Source organism: Ambystoma mexicanum, chromosome 9, assembly GCF_040938575.1.
Source record: "Ambystoma mexicanum isolate Mex_15411 chromosome 9, UKY_AmexF1_1, whole genome shotgun sequence".
Lineage (NCBI taxonomy): Eukaryota > Metazoa > Chordata > Amphibia > Caudata > Ambystomatidae > Ambystoma > Ambystoma mexicanum.
The window spans coordinates 588,358,365-588,381,738 of record NC_090931.1 but is presented as its reverse complement, the minus strand read 5'-3'; the positions used below and the strand labels follow the sequence as shown (position 1 = coordinate 588,381,738).

The following is a 23,374-nucleotide window of genomic DNA, read 5'->3' as shown; positions in this document are numbered from 1 at the left end:
GGTAGATTTAGAAAAAGCCTGTTACAATAGTCCAACCTAGAGAGAACCAGAGCTTGGGAGACAGTGAGCTTCTGGGGGAAGGAGAGAAAAGACAGAGTACCTCTGAGGAGGTGCAGTAGGAAGTTTGACTTTTTAGAGACCTCAGAGATGTGGGCAGAGAAGGAAAGTGTGGAGTCAAAGATGACCGTGAGGTTCTTAGCCTTGCATGTGGGGGTAGGAGGAGGGCCAAGGGAGGCTGGCCATAGGGTAAAGGATGGTGAAGGTGTGCCGATGGGAAGGATCTCTGTCTTGCTGGTATTCAGACAGAGATCATTGACGGCACACCAATATTGAATGGCAGTTAGGCAATCAGAGATGAGAGAGGGAGAAGAGGTGGCTGAGGGCAGCCTGAAAATGATTTCACTGTCGTAAGTGTAGCACTGGAAATTAGAGCAGAAAATGGCAATGCAGTGGGCGAGAGTTGTCAGGTATTGGTTAAAAAGCCAGGGCGAGAGGTTAGACCCTTGGGGAACACCACAGGTAGAGAGGAAGATAGATGATAGGAAGGACCCAAGTTGGACCTGGGAGGGTCGATCAGAGAGGAAAGAGGTCAGCCAGGCCAGAGCCTGATCAGTGATACCCAGGTTATCACGGACACTGTTGAGCAGGCTGGTATGGTTGACTGTGTCGAAGGCAGAAGAGAGATTGAGTAGGATGAAGACAGAGGGAATGTTAGAGTCAAGGTTGGAGAGCAGATCTTCACATATGTTCAGGAGAGCATTTCCCGTGCTTCTGGCAGCTCTGAAGCCAGAATTGTGTGAAGAAGACACTTTTGAGGAATTCGAGGACGTTAAAAACAGGAGGTTCAAAACTAACCCTGCCAATATGTGCATTTAATATAAACCAGAATTTGACGGATGTATTCACTAAAAGCGACATCCATCTACCCTTGCAAAGAATGAAGAGCCTGCCAGAAATATGAAGACTGGAGAAAGGAATGGGACACACACCATGTGGAAACTCCAAATGTTGTGAACTAACAGAGAGAGAAGCATAGAATGTGATTTGGGATTGAAAACTCCATGGCAGCAATTATCACTGACAAACTGCTACATCAAGATGGTCATCTATGTAATGTGGTACCCATGTAAGCTGTTATATATAGGTACAACAGAGAAGAAAATACATGTAAGGATACAGAACAAAGAGCTGCATAAGGAATTAAATCACTAATGCACCCTTGGTAAACAATTTTGAACAGTTTAATCACAAGCCAGACCACCTATGTTGGACAGTGATTTATAAACTATTGCGAAGTAGGGATCTCAATAGTGATGAAGAGAAGTTTTTGAGGAAGGAGCAGGAGATCATTTTCCTTACTCAGAGTGACAAGAATGGGCAAAATTAGAGCATTGTGTGGTTTTGGTTGAAACATTAATCAAACAAAGTGAGTGTGTGGTTATGCAGGAACATTCATGGAAGTTTCCATCTAATTACAAACAAAATATTGAGACTGACTGTAAGGAGCGGTCAGAGCGAATTTGTATAGTATGGGGGCTGAGGGGATGCTACCACATGAGGAACGCTCTAGCAGTTACCATAATGATGTAGCCAGAGGAAAGGACCTCAGTCAGAGTGGCATTATCACGCATGAATAGGGGTTGATTCACGTAATGTTGAATGAACCGCAATGGCAGATTCTGAAGACATAAGAGGAGAGTAAGAAGGCTACACGATTAGTACTAAAGTGTGCAGGTAAGTGAGGAGAGGGGCATATCAGCCGCCGACATGAGTTGGGGCAAGGGTGCTGGATTATTGTACTTAGATGCTCTTTCATTTGCAGCGTGAGGAGGTAAAGTGGACGGTTTGAGTTTTACGGATTGGATATTACTCATGCGTTAAGCAGTAGACTTCAATTGAGCAGGTAAGAAATTTGAATACATGTTTAGTAGTGTTCAAATTATAGTATGAATCCTGACATGGGTGTTTTGGTTTATAGCAACACTGGGCCCTGATGTAAATGCAGTATCAAGAGAGGGTTTCTTCTATTGAGATATGGGTGCAAAAAGAACGAATATCATAAGGTCCTATGAAAGAAATGGAGAGTTTTAAAAAAAAAAGGAAAGGAAATTGGTGGAGCTCTAAAGTAATTGCATGGATTCCAATGGGCGTGGTAACTGTTGTCTCTCCGATAAGGAAGGGTCCCCCAGAATTGGGGTTGACCCTCAAAAATGTAAGGAAGACATGGTATCAAACAGTGAAGACAGACACAGTGATCACAGTTCAAGGGTGTTTATTGAACTTCAATGGGTTGGTTGAACGCCTATCTAAGCCTAAATCTAAGAATCGGAGGAAGCTACGACCATCAAATGATAATAACGCAGTCCTAGTAGAGTCTTTGTCAAAATAAAAGGGCCTATACTAATAAACCTATTGGCTATCCTTACTTCTAAATATAAATGGTGTGGGACAAAAATGTATGCAAAAATAAAAGTGTTCAAGAAATAATATGTCAGGATAGTTGAGCAGTTGGCTTCCCTTACCCACATGTTCATCACTGGACAAGGCAGCACATTCAAGCTTTGCACACACTCTGGCTTCTCTACCATGAGGATACAGTTCAAAGCATAGGTATCAGGACCTTCTGCCAAAGTCTCCTTTCTAATAACAGTCTCTTATTGCTGAGGGCCGGTCGTAACAAACAAGCACCAAAGTTCCTTTCTTAGCAGGATTTTCATATTCACAGGTTCTCGCTAAAACAATGTTCACAATTGGTCTCCCTTGATCGGGCTCGGAGCATGGATCTCCCTCCTTCGGGCTCAAACCCCTCCAGCGCAATGTTCACAATTGGTCTCCTTATTCGGGCTGGGACCATGGATCTCCCTCGTTCGGGCTCGGACCCCTTTAGCACAATGTTCATAATTGGTCTCCCTCGTTCTGGCTCGCACCATGTAATCTCATTTTCTAAGTTTTCCTCTTGGTATAAAAAAATCTAAGACTTTCGAATGTGCGATTGGTTTCACTTAAACCGTTGCAGGACCATTTCGATTCACTTTACTTCTCATACTTTCTATCTTCTTACATTCATTTCTGCCACTTCTTGGCCGGGTATCTTATAGAGACCTTCGATTGAGCACTGTTGCGTTGCTGGACCACTCTGTCATTGGTATTATATCTTTCTCCATCAATGTTCAAACATCCATCAGCAATTTAGCTTTCCTCGTGTCTTTCATCACACACATTACCAATCTTCGTTCTTGTGCTCTTTATACAATGTTGCTGCTTGCAACCTTCACTTCAACACAGACGGTCTTGCATCAGTCTCCCCAACTCACCGGCTGTGTTGATCTCTCTGGCGCTGCTTTAATCTTGGAGCCAAGGATGTAACCACAGCGGATGCTGTTCCTCCTCGACTCGGTCAGCCATGCAGGAGGGCCCCGGGTATCTCTGACACACACATAGGATTCTTCAGTCTGGTTTCCTGGCCTTACGCTTTCTAATCTGAAGGTTTCTGGAAAGTAACGGTTTCTCACCGGAAATGTCAAGGGTGTCTACCTCCTTGCGCACCCTTCTTGGTTTTCTGTCTTTCTTCCCTCATCCAGCTGCCATCGGGAAACCACTGTTCCTTTGTGTGCTTTGTCTCACTCCGAGTGTGCTCTTGTGCTCCTCCTTTTATCTGTGTGAGGACATTTAATGGAAGTCAGGTGGGAGTGGTTCCCAGTAATTTCCTGACCTTGCTTGACCATAGTTCTGGGATATGTCAGGTACAATGCTCAGGTGTGAGTCTGTTTTCTACCCATAGCGTGCTGTCCATGTGAAAGTGTTTGTGAAGGGAAAGGGGGCAGGAGAGTAAAGTTCATAAATATCCTGCTGGGTAGGATGGGGTAAAGGTGTGACAGGGAGGGGGATACCGTGTCTCGCCAACAGGCGTCCCACTCCCACTACCATTAAAGACTTATAATATTTGAGCTATATGTTAGCTAACTAAAAAAATGGTGTGTGGGTTGCTTTTCGAAATCAAGACGCTGTTTGTCAAGATCCCAAGAAACTGGTCTGGACAATATTGCAAATTGGGAAATCCCAAAGATTTGGACTGTGCAATATTGCAAACTGGGAGCAGTTTAAATGGAATTGTAGATTTGTGTATAAGAAGTTCTATTCACATAGAACTGATAAGAATTTGGCGTGGGAGACTATGTACTTGGCATTGAACTAGAATAAGAATAAGCCCAGAGGAAGTTCTGGTGATTTTTCATGTGCCAATCAAAACGAAACATGTAGGGCAGGCATCAGGACATTTCAATTCCTCTGTTGAACAGCATGATAAAATGTTAGGAGTAGATGATGTTTTTCAAAGTTTGAGCACTGGACACTTGTGTTGGTTGAGATGAGTTGTGATAATAAAGAGGAATATTAATGATGTGGATTTTATTCAGATGTTTTTCTAATATTTATGAAATAGATTTTATATATGAATATTGTTGAATACAATTTGTAAAAGAGTGTTATCCTGGGTCACTCTACTTCAAGATAAAAGTGTGATACAACCACAATAATTGTGTTTCATATTAAACTGAAACATTAAAAAGCTTTGAGTTTTTGCTTGCAAGTGGGTTTGTGGTTTTTGAAGGGGAGAGCAAGGAAACAGAGCTAAAAGTCTGGTAACAAAGCGACCTGGACCTGCCTTTTTGTGCAGCAATTCCCTCCCACCACCTTGCTCGGTCGTGGCTGTTTTATCGCAATTGGCTAAACGGATGCATTGCCACATTTTTTGCAGTGCTTTGTCGGGGGTGGGTGAGGCTACATGTGAAATTGTTTTTCAGGGTATTGTGAGGATGGGGGCATAGGATGGGGCATATGGAGGGCATGCTGTCATGTCCTAGCACATCTGTGTAGATTCATCCGGTGTGGCTTTGATGTCATAGAATGCGTGGCACATGCTGACGCAGCAGTCTGGAATGTTATGCCTTGAGCTTGGTTGGTTTCGCCCAGAGAAAGCTAGGGAGAGGGACATGAAGCCTGGGTGGTGGGAACCAGTGAGCTCTCCCTGTAATACTTAAGATGCTGCTACCATCTCCTGTACTTGATGTCATACCTGCATCTTTTGTGCCTGCAACTTAATAAAGTAACCTAAGCACTCACCATGCTGCCTCCTGAACCTACAATATGATACTGGCAACAAGGTTACGATTCGAACCCACGCGTGCAAAGCGCCCAGGGCCAGGTGGCACACCCAGGGCAAGGTGACACGCCCAGGGCAAGGTGACACACCCCAGGAGAAGAAAAGGGTGTCTGGGGAAGGAGGACATACTTGCCCACAAGTAGGTTAAGCTATCGTGGAAGCAGGAAGTGCTTTGGGTGAGCCCAGAAGAAGGAAAAAGGGAAAAGAGGTCTGGGGAAGGAGAATACATGTTGGGAGGTGGCTACTACCTTCCTGGGGGAACTGCAATCCAATGTGGATTGTGTATGCCTCCTTGGAATAACTGCATATGGGGAGATGGAGGATGTCCCCTTGGAGTTGTGGGGAAAGGAAGAATGCTGATTCCTTACATGAGGTGGATCCTTTACATTGTGCTCCATAGCTCACTGCCCGTGCCATTCCAATGTAAGCCTAAGAACAGAAAATGAGTGGGACCGTTTGTGTCATCTGGATCCACATCATACAAAGCAGTGTTGCAGGAGTGTAAAAGTGAATCTGATGTCATCGAACCGCCTATGCAGTGAGGCATAGTGTAATGATGTTTTCAACCTTATATTAGGTCTATGTGTGCACCTTACGGAGATGAATGTATTTAATCCGTTTCAGGGTTAAGGGTTAAACGTGTACACTGAGAAGTGCAGCCTGCATTTTGCTTACGTGACTAATGAGTACATGCCTGGATGTCTGTCAAGTCGGAGCACAGCCTTTGAATTTGGTTGCGAAAGGAAACAATGCTTACCTTTAAAGTTATAAAATCGAAGGAATGCTAATTTGATATATGGATTTAGTTATAACAAGCTTAACAAATGTTGGTGTTATGTTGCATGGAAGCAACAAGGACCAGAAGGCTTAAAAATGTAATAATTTCAATGCATTGATGAAATCCAGGGCCCTAACATATTTTGAGGAATTTTCAGCGTTAGGCTGCTCATCTATGCAGCAATGGACTTTCAGCAAAATCAATGCAATCTCTAATGTGTTTAGGATGTGTTTAAATTATCACACAACAATGATTTATGCGCTGCATGTGTTAACATTCATCTGTTTTGAGTGGGGATGAGTAGAGTGTGGTATAGTTTCTGGTCATGTGGAATGAGAGTGGTGTTGGGGTCATGGCACATTAGAAATACTGGTGGTGTCAGAAGTGGGACATCACAGCAGTGGACAGGAGGAGACATGTCATGACTGTCATAGTCTGGAGGGACACAATTAGGCAAGGATGTCTTTTGGTATGGTGTGTGTGTGAAGGCATGTGTCAGTGAGGACACAGTAAGGGCTCATGGGGCAAATGTCAGGGAGGACGCCATAGGCCCCACTCAGAATGTTTTGGTGTTGCGGCAGATGTCAGGAGGGCACTACCAGTTCACCATTGTATTGTTGTGTAGGCATGCATCAGAGAGGACGCTGTAAGGCCTCACAGGGCGTTCGTCAGGAGGACGCTGTTAAGCCCCACGGCGATGGTGTTTGTGTTTTGGAATGTGTCTGGAAGACTCTGCGAAGCAACGGTTGCACTGTAGTGTAGGCATGCATCAGGGAGGATACTGTAACGCCTCACAGGGCGTGTGTCAGGAGGATGCTATAAGGCCCCACGGCTTAAGTGTTTGTATTTTGGAAAGCGTCAGGAGGACACTGCCAGGTCACGGTTGGATAGTGGTGTAGGCATGCATCAAGGAGGACGCTGTAAGGCCTCATGGGGCATTCATCAGGAGGATGCTGTAAGGCCCCACGGGAAAGTGTTTGTGTTTTGGAAATTGTCAGGAGGGCATTGTGAAGCCGCCATGTGCTTTGGTAGTGAATTGAGTTCTCAGACGTGTGGTCCATGGTCATCTAACATGGGAATTGAGATGTTTGCTGAAGAGCTCACCGTGATTTTGGATTATGGTCCGGACGTGTGGTTCACGGTTGTTTTCAATGGTAAGGGAAGCATTTGCTGGCACCTGTGAGTTGATGGAGATCGGACGTGCGGTACACAGTGATGGTTACCGATGTAATTTACCGACCCCCTCACGCGTTGATTTTCTTTCAGTATTTTGTGCTGATCAACAGCTCAGCCGGTTGCATCCCTTTGTGGTTGAGCACTGTGCTTGGTCTGCCCGGTAACAGGTTCCACTTCCCCATCTGGTTCTGAGTAGTGCGCGGTGCAATAGCAGTTTGTTTCTTAGTTGCCTGGCCAGCAGCTCTGAGCACATTTTGATGGGTTTGTCACACACAGGTCACTGTGAATGTGACAGAGTGGTAGATTTCTGTTTTACATGGGTGTTGACAGCAATGTTCTGCTTTAGCGTGTTAGTCCCGGTATGTGTCGTTTTGGTGTTCCATACACCCTTCAGAAACCCATGCGTCTAGCAGTCCGATGTCTTGGTGTTTTTCAGGAAGGAGCGGGAGGTTTTTTCGTGCTTCTTTTTCTCCCCTCCTGTTCTTCCCTTATGTTATCTTGTGCAGATTGTTGTAGTTGCTCGCGCTTCCACGAGTCTTTGTCATAGGTTCCAGGCGCGTGGGATGTCTCTGAGTTCCACGCTCGTGGGGCGGTTGGTTTTTTGAAAGGAAGGAGCTGGGAGGGGATGGATGTTCACGGTGTACGGGTTGGAGAATAAAGCTTACATCCACTTACCTGATTCCTACGTTATTACACTGGCGACGAGGGTTTCTTCAACCCTAACCCACGCGCCTTGCCAAGCCGTGGATCATCATCTGGTGCCTCAGCTGGCCTTCCGAGCTGCGCTCCAGGACGAGGTCGAGCGCGGCCCTCGGCGTGATTGGTTCCAGCTGAGCCAGCGCTATCCTTCACTTTCAACGATCCGGCCGAGCCGCGCTCCCGGACGAGTTCGAGCGCGGCACACGGCGGAGAGTGCAGCCGTTGTCTCCGGCTGAGCGGCCGTTGTCCTTTGCCATCAAGGATCCGGCCGAGCCGCGCTCCCGGACGAGGTCGAGCGCGGCTCGGGGAAGTGTGTGCAGCTGCTGCCTTGTGGCTTATAGCAAGTCGGGGACTGAGGAGCACAGCAGGTGAGAGGTGGACCCTGGGTGGGGGCACAGCCCTGCGGATCCTCATAGCCGGGGAGGCGCTCGCAGAGACCACGGGTGTTACGTTGTTCGGCTCCGCCCATTCCCTGAGGAAGCGAGCCGAGGGCTTCCGATTCATTGGTGGGCGTGTTTGCACTACATCGACTGCAAGGAGAGGAATGTTAACTCCTTGAGTGCGGACGTTGCAGGAATTGCAACTCCCTGTTGGCCACTTCTGTTCAGAGAGGAGGAAGTGACTGGTGACTGTCAGTGTAACCATATTGCGAAATCCAGATTCCACGAATTCTCTTCCATTAAAGGTGTTTTGAATGGAGTAATCCGTCATAAAAGTCTGCTGTTTACCTGATTCCTACGTTATTACACAGATCCTTCCTGCTTGTTGGATGGTTAAAGTGAGAAGGTGTGTTGTGTTTGTTTACCCCTGCTTGTTTGGTGTTTGCGGAGTCTGCCTTGTTGGTTGTCCAACGGAAAGAGGTGTGTTATATCCTGCTTCCCCACCTCCTGGCTCATCTGTGTAGATTCATCCTGTGTGGCTGTGATGTCATAGAATGTGTGGCGCAGGCTGATGCAGCAGCCTGGAATGTTATGCCTTGAGCTTGGTTCCACCCAGAGACGTTCCGCCAAGAGACAGTTAGAGAGAGCGACATGAAGCGTGGGTGGAGGGAGCCAGTGAGCGCTCCCTGTAATACTTAAGATCCTGCTACCATCTCCTGTACCTGATGTCATACCTGAACCTTATGTCCGTGTAACCTAATAAAGTAACCTCACCATGCTGCCTCCTGAACCTACAATATAAAACCTGCCCCATAAAAGAATGCCAAGAAAAATGCAGCAAAAAGACCAAAGCAAGCAGATATCCCTGATCCGATCAATCTACCAACCAGAATCACTGTTAGCTGGATTCTTAAACTTTGATATCTGGCAATTGGGCATTCAGGATGCTACTGTTAATGGCAATGACAGGCTACAGTTAATATAGCGTTCAGGATATGAAAGAGCTGGATAATAGAGTTTAAACTTTATAAAGAATGGACTGGTGTGCAATATCCGCGGAAGAAGGTTTGATCTAAATATTGCACTTGGGTGACTTGTATTTACAGATGTATGTGGTCGTGGTGATGGAGGAGAACGGGGGACCTTTGTCCTTCCCTTGTCCGACTGCAGGATACTGAACCCATTAGTGAAGACATTATGATATGATAATGCTTCATTTTGAAAGTTGCTGTGTTTTTTTTCAGGCACTGCTGGAGCTGTCTTGCAGTTTGAACTGGCGGAACTGGGCTTCAGCGCGCAGATACTCAGCCAGGTACGCAAGCTTCTTTATAGGCAGTCTATGGGTCATTAACGTGGTGTTATGCTGCACCTAAAGTCTATAGTAATGGTCTTTTCTTCAAGAGTTAATCCAGCCCATGTTTTCAGAATATCCGCACAAAATACATTTGAATCCAGTGAAGCTTCATGGTAGTTATTTAGATATTAAAAAAAAGAAATAGAGTTTTATATTACGCTTAATGGCAGAGTCCACCATCTAAATGCGGGACAGAGTATCAAACCCATGCTGCTCGCTTTTGTCACGTTGCCCCTGAGCTGTCCTCCCGGGCCTGGATGTTCTGTGGTTACTCTGAAAACCTAGTGTGCTTGAGACATTTGAGGGCCTGGATTTGGAGGCCTATGGTATTTAGAATAGATTAAATTGGGTTAACATTCCTTGGGAGCATTATTAATTTATTGGGTACATATAGTTGACTTAATGCCAAAGACACCCATAAAAATGCAATTAAGGCACAAAGGTTTCCAAGTGCCCTTTTCAGAATTATTTGGTTAAGCAAGAGTGAGGCCCATGCTTCACTTAATACTAAAATCTATTGTGATTGTGAAAATTACAAAAATTATGTAAAGCATCAACACTGAGATGTATTGCTTGGAATATTTCTCGTACGTATGTATTGAGCATATCCCGAAAGCATGATAGACTTTGTTGTCGGTATGCTCATCGCTCTCAGCTTTTCCTTCTTTCCCATCCTGCTCTTTCTTTCTCCTTCACATTCCTTCCACTTACCCATATCATACTCCATTATAAACCCCACTGCGGACCTACTCGGGGCACTGAGGAGTGCAGTCGTTGTGTGGAACGTCCTGAGAATGTCACCGGGAGCCAATGAAGAGTTGCGCTCACTCTGGCAGTGTCAGCTTACTCTACTCTAGACCAGGCTCTAAGGCAGGCTACCTCCTGAAATCACTCTGCTAACCCGCCACACTTCATTCCACAGCAGTCGCTGTTGTTCGGAGCCGTTGGTGCCTTCGATTGGTCGGGAGGAATCGTGCGGTACAACATGGAGAAAGTGGAAGACGAGGAGGACATGGCGTTTCTAAACGAGTCTCAGGGTGGTGCTCAGTCTGTAAAGTACAGCTACTTAGGTAATGGAGGAACTGGAGATGGTGACAATTTGGGGATTCTTTATCCGTCCGTTAGTGAAAATATCTTATAAAGCTACTAAATGCATTTGTCGAGGTTTATCGTTTGCAGCAATGTAGGACTGTTTGAATATCTACAATAAGGTCAATACTCCAAACAGAAAAAAGTGGAATTTAAAGATGCACACAGACCAGTGACATCAAACAGTAGCGTGCTACGGGAAGATCCTGTACTATCGTTTCTGCCCAATGGAATGAGTGGCTTTAAGATAGATATCCCATCTTTTCATATAGGTGAATTTTCATTTACGAAGAAAGCAGTGACGTCAGACAAAAAATACCACTGGGTTAAAATTGAAAAAAGATTTTTCATTTTTACTCAGTTAAAATATGCATTCGTGAATGAGATTTTTTTTTAAAACCTTTAGAAATGATTTACTACCACTTTCCAAGAGCATGGATTGGCATTCCTCCACTTTGACATTTAATATCTTATCAGTAGCCCTTGCTATTCCTGCCCAGCACCTGATGTTATTGCCCTGGGAATGTACTGGGAATTCTAAGGGGAGCAGAATCTTTTAAGCAAAACCTTCATATCTTAGTGACCTCGAAAGTGTGTTTGTTTCTACAACCCCTGCCCTTATTCAAACAGTCCAGGCTGTGTAAGGGCTAAACTCTGTGTGCCATCCTATCCCCAAAACACCTTCCCCTCTCCGGAACACTAGAAAATGGACTCCTCTCTCTGATATTCTCAATGAACCTCCAACCATGCAGAGTGACTCTCCAAGCTGGCATCTTGCTTAATGGCTCTACCAACAACAATGAAGGTTAGTGGCACACACAACTTATATATATATATATACATATATATATATATATTATTAAGTGCCAGAGCTAAGATCGTTCATACCATGTTCCTTAGTTAATACCTTCCTACTATTCTATGGTTCAGTGTTTTTTACGGTGTCATATCTTGCTTAGCAACCCTCTTCCACCTCGCTAAAGGGCTTCCCTAGAAACAGTTTTGCTTAGCATCACTCTCATATTTCATTGATCATGAGATTGGCCACAGCAACCACATTTTCAGTGGCTCGCCAAGATACCATGTATTGCTTAGACACTTACCCAGCTTCTTAGTGACTTTGCAAGCAATCGTCTGCACACACACACACACACACACACAATTTACCTTCAAGACGTACGTAGAACTGCCAAAAACAAACTATTGGCTCACTACTGCCACCCTAGTTCTTCTCCAAGACCTCTCGCTCGATGGATCCCCTGTAAGAACATGCACATTCCATAGCTGAATTAGCTGCAATTTACGTACCAGTTCTCGTGGCTATAGCCTGTGCTTAACAGCTTCATCACAACCCAATTCTCCCATTTTCAGCCTAGATCTTTTAAAGCTTTTGGTGGGACACAGACAAGCTGAAATTATTTATAGTCATGCCTATGTAGAGACTTGGCATCTCTCGAGATGTACGCCAGTGCAAAGCACGGCCCCTGCTGGACAGGGGGTACGTGCATCAGCTGAAGGGCTGTATGGTATGCCCCTGGGTGCAGGGCTGCTGCAAAGGCTTTTGCCACTCAAGGCAATAGTTCATTTTGCAGCCCCCCCATACCAACTCCATGTGTCCCGACAGTATCATCCCCTTACGCCAGATGTGTCCTCACTTCTTCACATGCATGTCCGCCCAGCACATTCACAAGCTGCTATCTTGCCATCATGTTTTAGGTCTTGTTTTCTTAACAAGGTGAAATTAAATCAATGGGCACCATTACGACCCTGACGGTAGCTGTGCCGGTAAAAACGGCACGGCTGCCGCCAGGGTCGTTTTATTTCCGGTGCCTGGCAATTGGATAATTACCGGGGCATTACAGCCCCGGCGCTCCCCGGTAATTCCCCATAGCCAGGTGCCAGGAAAAATGACTCCCCATTCCCATTGAGTCCCGTAGGTCTCAATGGGAATGGGGAGGACGGATGCACCGGCACTGTGTGCAACAGTGCCGGTGCATCCGTCAAGGTGTGCGAGCGGGTGCCGTTCCGCCCGCCAGGTCAGACCTGGTGGGCGGAAAGGCACCCGCTCGCAGAACCCGGAGTATGCCGATCCGGAAACAACGATGCCGGTAGTTTACCAGCACCGTTGTTACCGGACTGGCATACTCATAGTGAGGCCCTATATCTTTTAGCACACACTCCGTAGCATACAGGTAGGATTCGAAACAATTACCCAATCAGGCAAGATTAGGAATACACGTATCTGGTAGATTAGGAAAAATCTGTGGTATCAGATAGCGCCTAGATGCCTTCGGGCTTGGAGCGCTATACAAATTGCTAAATTAATAAATATAATTAGAAAGAATAAAACACACACACAGGTGCACGCTTCTGGGCCTCTGGCTCACTTTAAAAACCCTCTGTTGGAATCTATTTAAAGGTTTTCGGAGGGAGGCTATCATTGCTTTCCACCAACCCCACTGGCTCTCCATAAGCATCCCCTCAATTTGGTGGTGGAGCTAGTGTTGGCTTTGCATGCAGTATCTCTCTGCCTGTGCCCCCCTCCAACCGCATGCATGAGTGGCACAAACTGCAGCTCAAATCCATCCATGTAAAATGGTATGGGTGGCTGCCAGTAGCTTTACTGCTGCCAGCTCTAGCTGAAGATCAGAGAAGCCTCTGTGCCCCCTCCTTCCAGGCATCAGAGATGGCAAAGGAGTACTCTTTGCTCGGCTATGCATTCACGGCTGAGGGGAAGGAATTCCTATGACCTCTCAGAGATCCCGGAGAGAAAGGAGTGGAACTGCCTCTGCAATGGGCCACTGTTGGCGCCGGATACAAAAATAGGGTAGTGGCTCTGGCTCCCGTCCTGGCCACAGGGGGGTGGAAACATGGCAGAAGCTCTGCTTGAACCAAATTTGCTACACAGGCCCTTTAGTAGTGTCTGCAGCTGGGAGGTCTAATCACTTTTACTGCCCCAATGTTATTTAAAATGAACTAATTTCCCACAAACTGCCCAGTTTGTTGTGCAAAGTCAAAGTTTATTCACACAAAAAGACAACACAGGCAGCAGGAGTCACATTTTCCTGACATACAGGAATGATACAATATGGGTAACAGCAGAGCATGGACAGGTCTAGAGAAAGATTCTCTGTCCAACAGACAGAGCATCAGTAGAACAAGAGCAAGCTTCTCTCACAAGCAGTCAGTATGGGCAAGCAGCTTCCCTCACAAGCAGGTACAGATATGGAATGGGCAAGGTCAGTGCATGTTTCCCTCACACGCGGGTGCAAGTGAAGTATGGACCCAACCAGTTCCCTAGCAAATGGGTACATGGACAGCAAGGGCCAACTTTCCCGCAGAAACAGCTGTCACAGGGGCAGGACCAGTGCACGTCCCATGCAAACAGGTACTGGTATTGCATGCGAGGACCAGTGTAAAGCCCCATTACACACGTTCCCAAGTACAGCATTGGCACAGTAGCTGTTTGCAAGGGCCTGTGCAAACGTCTCTCATAAATGGGTATCTGTATAGCACACACAGGACCACTGCAAGCTTCCCTTACATGCTGGTACAGGTACAGCATGTGAAAGGCCTGTGCAGGGTTTCCTCCCGAATTGGTGTAGGTACAGTCTGGTCAGTGCCAGGGCATGCTCCACCCACAGGCCTAACTGGTACACCATGGACAGTGCCACTGCAAGTTTCATTTGCATGCAGCTCTATGCATACCAAGATCCGGTTTCACATAACCCTCTCCCTGAATCAGCAGCTCTTACCAGTTGTCATGTGCTGGCTGGAGAATGGGCAGGTGGGAGGGGGTGCAGTGTGGGAACTTGCCTGCTTTCTGTACTCTGTCTTGTTAGAATCCTGCTGCTGGTTCATATCACACACACACACACACACGCGCGCGCACGGCCGGTCAGTTGCTCCGGCCCTCCTTATAAGTTACCGCAATTAGTGTGGGTCAGACCTTTTGTCATGATTACATTGCCAGTATTCTGCAATGACATTCCAAAATGTTCAATCATTTCAAGGCTTTTCACTTGGTTCAAAGTTGGGCCAGCATTTTAACATCAGACAAGCCACATACAACATGACAGGTTCAACATGCACATATTCCCAGCCAGAAAGCTTATCTTAGATTTATAGCAATCACTGGATGAACAGGCACTAGCCCACAGCGGGATTGGGCAGCTCTCCTTTTTAACTTTGAAAGAAATGCTAGATAATGCTTGCAGTTATGAATTCACCCAAGTACAAACAACTGCAACTTTCAGGTAGCGTTTCTGGCGAAAATAAAGTCTATTTATTCCTGAATCAGTTTTAAAAGTGCATGAATAAATATGCTTCCACTTGATGTAACAAACCACATGTGTGGTCAGTACCCAGAGGCAACCCTTTCAGCACAGCTTAACATGTTGTTTAACTATTAGATGGTTAATGCACATGACAATGTTTAATAAGATATGATCTGCAAGCACAGCACACTTTGTCCTGTTCTGAAGTTATGTGGAAAAGACCAATACATTCTCTGTTGCTGGACTTGCATGAGGGCCCTTTACCCGCCCTATCTCCCTCCTGCTCCTCCTTGTGATGTTGGCTGTCCCATGCTCTGCCTCCAGATGTTCCAGGAGAGATCTATCATGACTCTGACCTGCCAGGGGTGAGTGACCCGGTCCTGTTGTGGTGATTTATCAATACGTTTTTCTTTCAGGCCTCTGTGTTTTTACTTGAGACAGACCATGTGCTATTCAGCCTGAAACCAGGTTTCAATAGGCAATAGCTCTGCTTCCACAACCAAGTTAATGATTCCAAGAGATGTGAGCACTGTAGTTTGCAGCATGGTACCCCCTATTTTCAGGAGGCTATCATGCAGCCACTACTGCTCAACTTGGTTTATATCTCTTTGGTAATTCATGATAACAGAGGTTAAGATCCTGCTGTTTGGTGCCCTCTGCTAGCCGCCACCCTAGACGGCTGCCTGGTTTGCCTAGTGCTTGCACCGGCCCTTCCTGGGTGGTTGGAATCTTGCGGGAACCTTAACACATATTACAGAAGGGCCACTTTATTTAGTGCTATGCCAGTGAGGGCTGGCCATTCAATGCTGCCTGATGTAAGCATTACCATGGTTGAAATGACTTTGTATGCCTTACTGTGTTTCAGGTTACAGCTTGGCTTTGGTACAGGGGAGGCCGAGTACTAAAGAGCCACTGTACGTGTCGGGTGCCCCGCGGCATAGCAACACGGGGAAAGTGCTGGTGTTTGAAAAAGACATTCACTCCTATCGGATCATCCAGCGTCTCCATGGAGATCAGGTAATTTCTGCAAATTGGAGTTTAGGCAAAGGTAATGTGTGTAAAAGGCTAACAAATAGGCCAGGTTCTTAAGATTTCCATTATGAATATTCATGAGATATATCTGTTGCCAGTGGATCCAAATGAGAAATCATTTACGTATTTGGTGGCTGTCTTGAAAACCTGATCGTTGTGTAGGATTGAGGGTTAAAGTTGTGAACCAGTGTCCTTATGCAAGGAGAGGTGTTGCTTGTTTTGTCAATGATGCCACCCTCGGTGAAAGTCATTGAGAATTCAAAAACGGTAAACTAAAAATTAGGGATTATAACGCTTGAGCTAACACTTCCTCACCAGTAGATTTACAGCCAACCCAGTCTTTGCAAGTGAGTCTCCCTACGCGGGAGGAGTATGCCCAGATTTGAGCCTATGCTGACTGGGCCAATGGCCTGAAGCAGGAACTCACTGATGTGGCCCAACAAGGACCAGACACGTCTGGGGTGACTTTGGTTCCTGGGCAGACAAGACAAGGACTGGCAGGCCAAGCTTAACTGCTCTTCCGGGATCTGGGTCAAGATTAACTTGCGTATGAGAGGTACCTTTTTAAAATAGCAGTGACAAGTTAAAGATTATGGAATGGGCTGTTATCCCAAGGAAATACTAGTGGCTAGGAAACAATGGCTCACATTTTTTCATCACTTTTTAGTTGTTTCAGTTAGAAATGTGGAAGGTCCAATGGGTTAGCATGTTTTTTTTTTTTACAAAATACAAATATTTCAAGATCTCTTTTTCCTTTCTCGAAAATAAAAAGACGTTTTATTTTCAATTATGAAACTACCATAAAAATAGGAAGAGTACAGCGGTTAATCTAGTGTGGAGGTGGTGGCACCAAACCCCTTGGAAGCATTTAAATATGTAATCATGCAACTGCAGGCTCAGTGCCTAATTGGTTAGGAGATTGATGGATGTCATTTTTGCTGTCATGTGACCCCATTACATGTCACTTCACCCTTCTCCTCTAACACTATCTTTAGTTATTTAAAGACGTTGGTCCTCATTCCGAGTGTGGCGGAAAGATAAAAAAGCAGCAGTAATTCAGTTTCCTGCTTTGTCAAACTGCTGGAGGTAACTCCTCCCCCTTAACCCTGAGAAATCTGCAAAATCTGCAGATTTCCCACTTGCAGAATTACTGCTGGCAGAATCACCGCTGGTGGTAATTCTGCCATAATCCCCATAGAATCCTATGGGGATTTTCACCACCTAGCACCACTTGTAATCCTGTGGTAAATCCGTAGCACCAAGTGGTGGTGATGGTAATTCCATTGGGCAGTACTTCAGCGGTAATTCTGCTGAACTACGCTGAAAACCTGGGCTGAGGGCCACTATCATGAATGAAAATTAGATCATCAAATAAGCAGACTATCTCAGAAACTCAAATTTAGTACGAATTTGTTACCGTGTGGCCCAAAATAATAAACGTCGAAGCAATAACGCTCAACTAAACATTCACGAATAGTCCAAGAGTTAATACTAACTTAAGTTAAAGACAGTTTTCCCCACTCTTGGGCTTGCCACAGATTTCTCTCTCTGGGAGAACCCTTGCATTCACGTTCCTCAAACCCTACATTTAAGGTTTCCTGTACTGTGGTTCCCTTTCTAACAGTGGGACCTCTTTCAGAACCCTTCTTTAGGTTTTCGTGCACCCTGCTTATTCCTCTTTTGAGCCTTAGGTTTCCAACCTTTTCTCTGTTCCACTTCTTCTCTCTCCTTTGATGATTGATTCCCCTCGTAGTATGCTGCCAATGATTCTTGGCAGTGGCAAGTGCAAATTCCACACCCCTGATGCGGGCCCAGAGAATTAGGCAGGCTGCGAGGGTGACTAAAAACGTGGTTTCACCATCAACCTCTAAACCTAGTGAACTAGCCTCTATCTTACTCTTCCTTATTTCCTTTAGGCTCTCAATAGTCCAGAGGTCTCCCTTTCGCTCTCTATCATTCACCAACTGGTTTCCTTTAGGATTACATCCCTCCTTGTCCTTATGTCTTCCAGTTCTCCAATTGCCCCTCCTTTGAAATGTAATCTTCTCCTGATCTGATCCTCGGCCCCCTCTTATCAAGTTCCCTGCCAACTCCTGCTCTCTTTCCTCTGCTTCTTTCTCTTTCCTAAACCACTGGGCGTCAGTTTTTCTAGCTTCCTACTATATCCCCCATGGTCTTCACCCTTCGGAATGCCTTTTTCACCTCTTTGGGCGGCTGTTCTGACACAGCTAAAGATTTCTATCTGTATCTTCTCTCTTGCACCTTCTTGACCCCCCTGGGCAGCTTTTAGGTAGCTCATCTCTCATGATTAAGAACATATTCCTGTCTTCCTCTCTCTCACCTTCTTCACTACTTGGGTAGCACCTCCTCAAATTCACTTATCTCCATCTCCTGATATTCCGATCTCACCCCTCCTGATAGTCACCTAACTCCACCTATCTCCACTTCCTTATAGTCACCTTTCCCTGCTCCTGATATTCACCTCTTCCCCACAGCCTGATATTTACCTCTCGACCCTTTCTGATATCACCATCTTTCCCCACCTGATATTCACCTCACCTCAGCTCCTATACTAATGACATTTGGCAACCTCTTGCCCCCACCTTGACTTCAGCTTTAGCCCCTCCTTCCGACTCCTGGACTTCTGCTCTTTCTACAGCTCTAGGACTCTTCCCCCAGCTTCAAATGTTCCTGCTACTTTCTCTGGCCCTGGCTGGCAGTTAACAAGCTTGGAGACTGAGATTTACCTTGTCTGTGTTTAAAATTGTTCTGTTGAGTTAAGAAAGCATCCTTACTTAAATTGAAAGAACTTTCAGACTAGAATAGTGGCATGTTTTTCATGTTCCTAATTTACTTCTTGCACTTGGGACTTTAGTTGGCTCTGACTTTTGAATAACTTCCTTGCCACTTGGTGCCATCAGATACAATTGAAAGGGTCAATGAAACAAGCACAACCCCTACAGCACGTCTAAAAGACACAGATCATATAAATAACATCTTGTCTCACACCTTGGTTGTTTCAACTGATTTCATTTTGATTCAAAGCATATATACATGTTTACTCAGTAGTACAACACAGAACACCAATTTTTAAACACATGGAGCAATATAGATTGCGACACATATATCAGCAAGTTGCATTCCTTGCGATTAAGTACATAGAGTCAATGATACAAATCCTACTGTCGAGATCAGGCACGACAGGGGTCATGTTATACAGTGGTTACATACAGTGAACAGAATTATACCGACAGTGAAACTATTTAACACTGTGTTTCGGCCTTTCTGGGGCTGGAATGTAGCGCAGTTCTTATATGGGCCTTCGTCAGGACAAAGAAGACTGTGACGTCTGGGTGTTCAATGGATGCTGTGAAAAGTAAGTGGGGCATAGTAAAGGAATGGTGCTACAAGGGTCGGTTTTCCAAATTACATGTTACTCGATACAGCATACTCACTGTGATATTTATGGACCGTCCAACTATTGATGGACAGAGCTTACCGTGTGGGTAAAACACAGGACCACAGGAAGTTGAGTGGCAATCTGGATAGGTCAGATGTCGCTAAGTATTGGTCTCTTGTCCATGGGCGCCTATTTAATGAGGAAGGAAATATAGTGGCTTTATGGATGTCCATTAGAAAATTGGTGCTACATCTCCCATCAGCCCTAATACATTTATTGACTAGTCAGGTGTGAGTTGCATGAAAGAATTTATGGATTCCACCTCAGATGTAAATCCACCTAATATAATTGCTACCTCGTCTAAGGAGATTATGACTAACATGTTAGATCAGGTAGCTCCTAACAAGTCGAAAAGTGTTAGAGAAGGATCTAGTCATAATCCCCAGTTCAACCCAGATCTTAAAATGCTAAAACAAAATAGAAAAGACACTCCAAAAGAGCCTTGCAAAAAATAAAAATCAGAGGCTGATAAAACAACATGGGAACATCTTGCAAAGTCATATAAAATGGCTAGATACGACGCAAAACAGACTACTTTATTGTCCAAATAAAGAATGCAGCAAACAACTCTAAAAACTGTTTGACATTATAAGATCGCTGGAGAAGCCTGAGTCCCAAGTGCATCTCTTTTTTCCATCTAATAGTGATTGCACAGAAGTTCAATTGGCCTTTTCGGAAAAAATCTGTAATGCACGTGATAAAATTAAAAGGGACCTAGCTGCAAACTCAAATATGAGTATTGCTGATCAACTCACTGGCTTGAACGATAAAAGCCAGGAAATAAAATACCCCCTAACTCTCCTAACGCTGTGGAATTTACATTTTAAACTATCACTCTGACCAACATGGAGGAAGTTTTGAGGAAACTATGCCCCCCGTCCTACCCGGGAGACCTTATTCCTGTGAAAATAATTCTGGAGAACTTTAAAATATTTGCTCCTTTCCTGACCAGATTTGTCAACTCATCTTTTAGGCACAATAGTGTACCTGATGTTAATAAAGAAGTTACTTTGACGCCACTTATAAAGAAATCACGTCTAAACCCTAGAGACACAACTAACCTGAGACCAATCACAGACTCTCATTTTCTGCTCAAAGTGATTGATAGCGTAGACAGTATGCAACTCCAAGCACATTTAGAAGCTGCCTCTGTCCTACATCCCAGGCAATCTGGCTTTAGACCACAATATGGCACCAAAAGTGCACTATTAGATTTACAAAACAATATGCTGAATATTATGGACAGAGGGAAGTCAGGGCTACTGATTTTACTTGACCTGTCCACAGCGTTTCACCTACTTGATCATGACTACCTTCTAACTGCCCTGGCCACAGTAGGTAACTGTTCAGGGAATGCCACTGAATGGGTGCAATCATTTCTCAGTAATCAGAGTTCCAACGTGCATTGGGGTAATGCTTCATCTGACTCAGCTCCAATACTGTATGGAGTATCTGTGAGGGGTCAGAAATGTGAGGTGGAAATCTTTGTTAAGGTTTTTCAAAAGATGCTATTTTATTAACTCAAAAGGTTGGATAAACGCCTCACTATCCCTACCCTGATGAGGAATTCCCTGCCTAAATAAAACTGAGGGAAATACTCTAACAAAAGGATTCTTTCCCTCACAATGATACACAACTAAACAGGGCAATACATGGCAGCTCAACAGGAACAAATGTAACAGTTAAATTCACATCATAATAACTGACTATCCTTCTAATCTGGGTGAATTCCCCTTCCCCAGATTCAAGAAGGATTTAGTTTAACAGTTCCAAAAAGGTTAAGGAAATCCTGTATCGTAACAAAGTTCTCTTTTGCTTCTAACTTAAGAACACAACGTTCCAACTGGATAATACCAAGTTCTTGAAACAACTTCTCTTTAGCAACTCAGAAAATTTTCTTACTTCATTGGTTTCAACAAAGAGCTATTTTGTTAGGATATTTCTGCACCAGTTCACAAAACCACTTATTTGACAATATTAAATACTTCTGCAGCAGTTCACATAACACTTGCTTCAATGTTATTAATTTGTCAGGATGATTCTGCATTAATCAACAAAAACACATCAGTGGTTCTTCAACTATTTCTCCAAGACTGTTAATCATACCACAGTACTTCAATAGCTTCAAAAGCTTCCACCTGGTCCACTAACCTGCCCGGCTTTTTAAGACAATGTTGGCTGCTCTGGTGTACTCTTCTACCAGAACTGACACAACTACGACAACATTCTCTGAACTGGTGTACTCTCCTGCCAGGCCAGAGTAAACTACTACTTGTCAATACTTCTGTCTTAAAAGTTGAACTCAAACAAGTTAGCAATGTCTTTTGTTCCACAACTTCAAATATAAGAACCACTTCAAGGGAAACCAGAAAACCAAGAACTACACTGATGCTGTTTGCTACACCTGTGTGGCTGCCACTTTCTCTATGGGGTATGCTCCACTCCCTCTGAATGTCTTCCCTCAGAAGGGGAGCCTTCCTGCCACTCTTGTTTCTTCAATTTTCCACTACCCAACTGTTGACAAGATTTCTGTTTTAATTTCACACTTCCTTGGCTTTGGCAATGTGGGTTTAAGTCCTTCTATATTAGGACCTCATTATCAACATTGAAAACACCAACTGCTTTCTTTTGGCAATTATGGTTCTTTCTTAATTGCCTTTTTAAGTTTCTATTTTGGCTTTGGCAATGATGTTTTATCTTTTCTCATATAGATATTGCCTTTTTCGTTGTTGGCTCTTTTTTTGTATGCCCCACAATGTCATAAGCACACTCTTCTGATATGGCAATCAGATTCTTATGTTGCCATCGGTACACTTTTAAATCAGTGTGGTTGTTAATGTAAGAGTTAACTTGTTTTCTATTGGTTTGGTTTTCAAAAGGGTTCTTTGTCACTTGTTTTACTTTGTTTATCACTTTACTGGAGCGCTCCAGGGTCACTATCTAACAGTGAACTCATCGGGTCTGGCATGCGCGTCTGTTCACCTTGTTGCCTCCAGGTTCCCTATGGTCCGGGAACCTCTTCATGGTCCACCGCGTCACCAGCAGGGCTCTCCTACTCCCACAACACTTCAGCAGGTGTTGTTAAACAGTTCCTTGTTTAACAAGCAACTGGTGCTTGTTAAACAAGGAGGAACATTTTCAAAAGATGCACTTTCCGCTGCACGACTCTATAGCTGCGTTTCTCAGAGGGAGAGTCGTCTCTCCCGACAATTCCCACTGCGCCAACTTTGCAATTACGGTCTGGATCTTTAAGGACCTTCTCAGGACCGGCATCAACTTCACACATCACTGTGGTCCCGGCTTCTGTTGCCATGTGGTGGTAGGAAAACTAGCCCACCCTCTACTACATCTTACTATGGTCTGCACCTTTTTATGCCTCTCAATTCTCCTCAGGTGTGGGTCATTATTCCTAATTGTTTACGACCTGCACTCGTGTGCCTCTGCAGTCCTCTTCTTCATCCCAGTACTTAGAGATTTATGGGACTTGTAGTTCACAATAGCAACATTGCTTTACTAATAGTTTCTATTTTATAATAGGCTATTACAAGGTTGGGATCTTGGGGAAAATTATACAAGGAGGTTTCCCATTCTTCCTGGCCTGATTCCCCTCCCCCGCATGTGATCCTCCCACAGAACACCACCCCTAGGGTTAGGATCAGAAAGCGTCTGCCTTTCCCTGGCCACATGAGAAGGGTTCCAATTCAGGTTTCCTGGGTGAAACATCTCAGATTCATCACATACCACAGGGCATATGCATGTCGCCAGCGTTATTTAATATCTACACTAAACCAATCTGTGACATTCTTGTCAATATGGGCATCCAATTCACCAACTACTGACGACACACAATTACTGTTTGAGCCAGATGGGAAAAACAAGGTAGACACAGATAGTGTAAATGCTCCCTCCCCGACTTACACATGCATATTCATAAAATATAATACACCCCCGTGGGGAATGAGACTAGG

At 44.8% G+C, this 23,374-nt stretch overlaps 1 protein-coding gene across 1 annotated transcript in view; it reads left to right on the top strand.

Annotated features, from left to right (window-relative positions):
* Positions 1 to 23,374, top strand: part of ITGAE (integrin subunit alpha E) — a 439,817-nt gene that overhangs the window by 188,185 nt on the left and 228,258 nt on the right. The window contains exons 13-15 of the mRNA XM_069615209.1: positions 9,439 to 9,506; positions 10,471 to 10,618; positions 15,780 to 15,931. Coding sequence (XP_069471310.1) covers positions 9,439 to 9,506; positions 10,471 to 10,618; positions 15,780 to 15,931 — 368 coding nt within the window. The remainder of the gene's footprint in view (positions 1 to 9,438; positions 9,507 to 10,470; positions 10,619 to 15,779; positions 15,932 to 23,374) is intronic.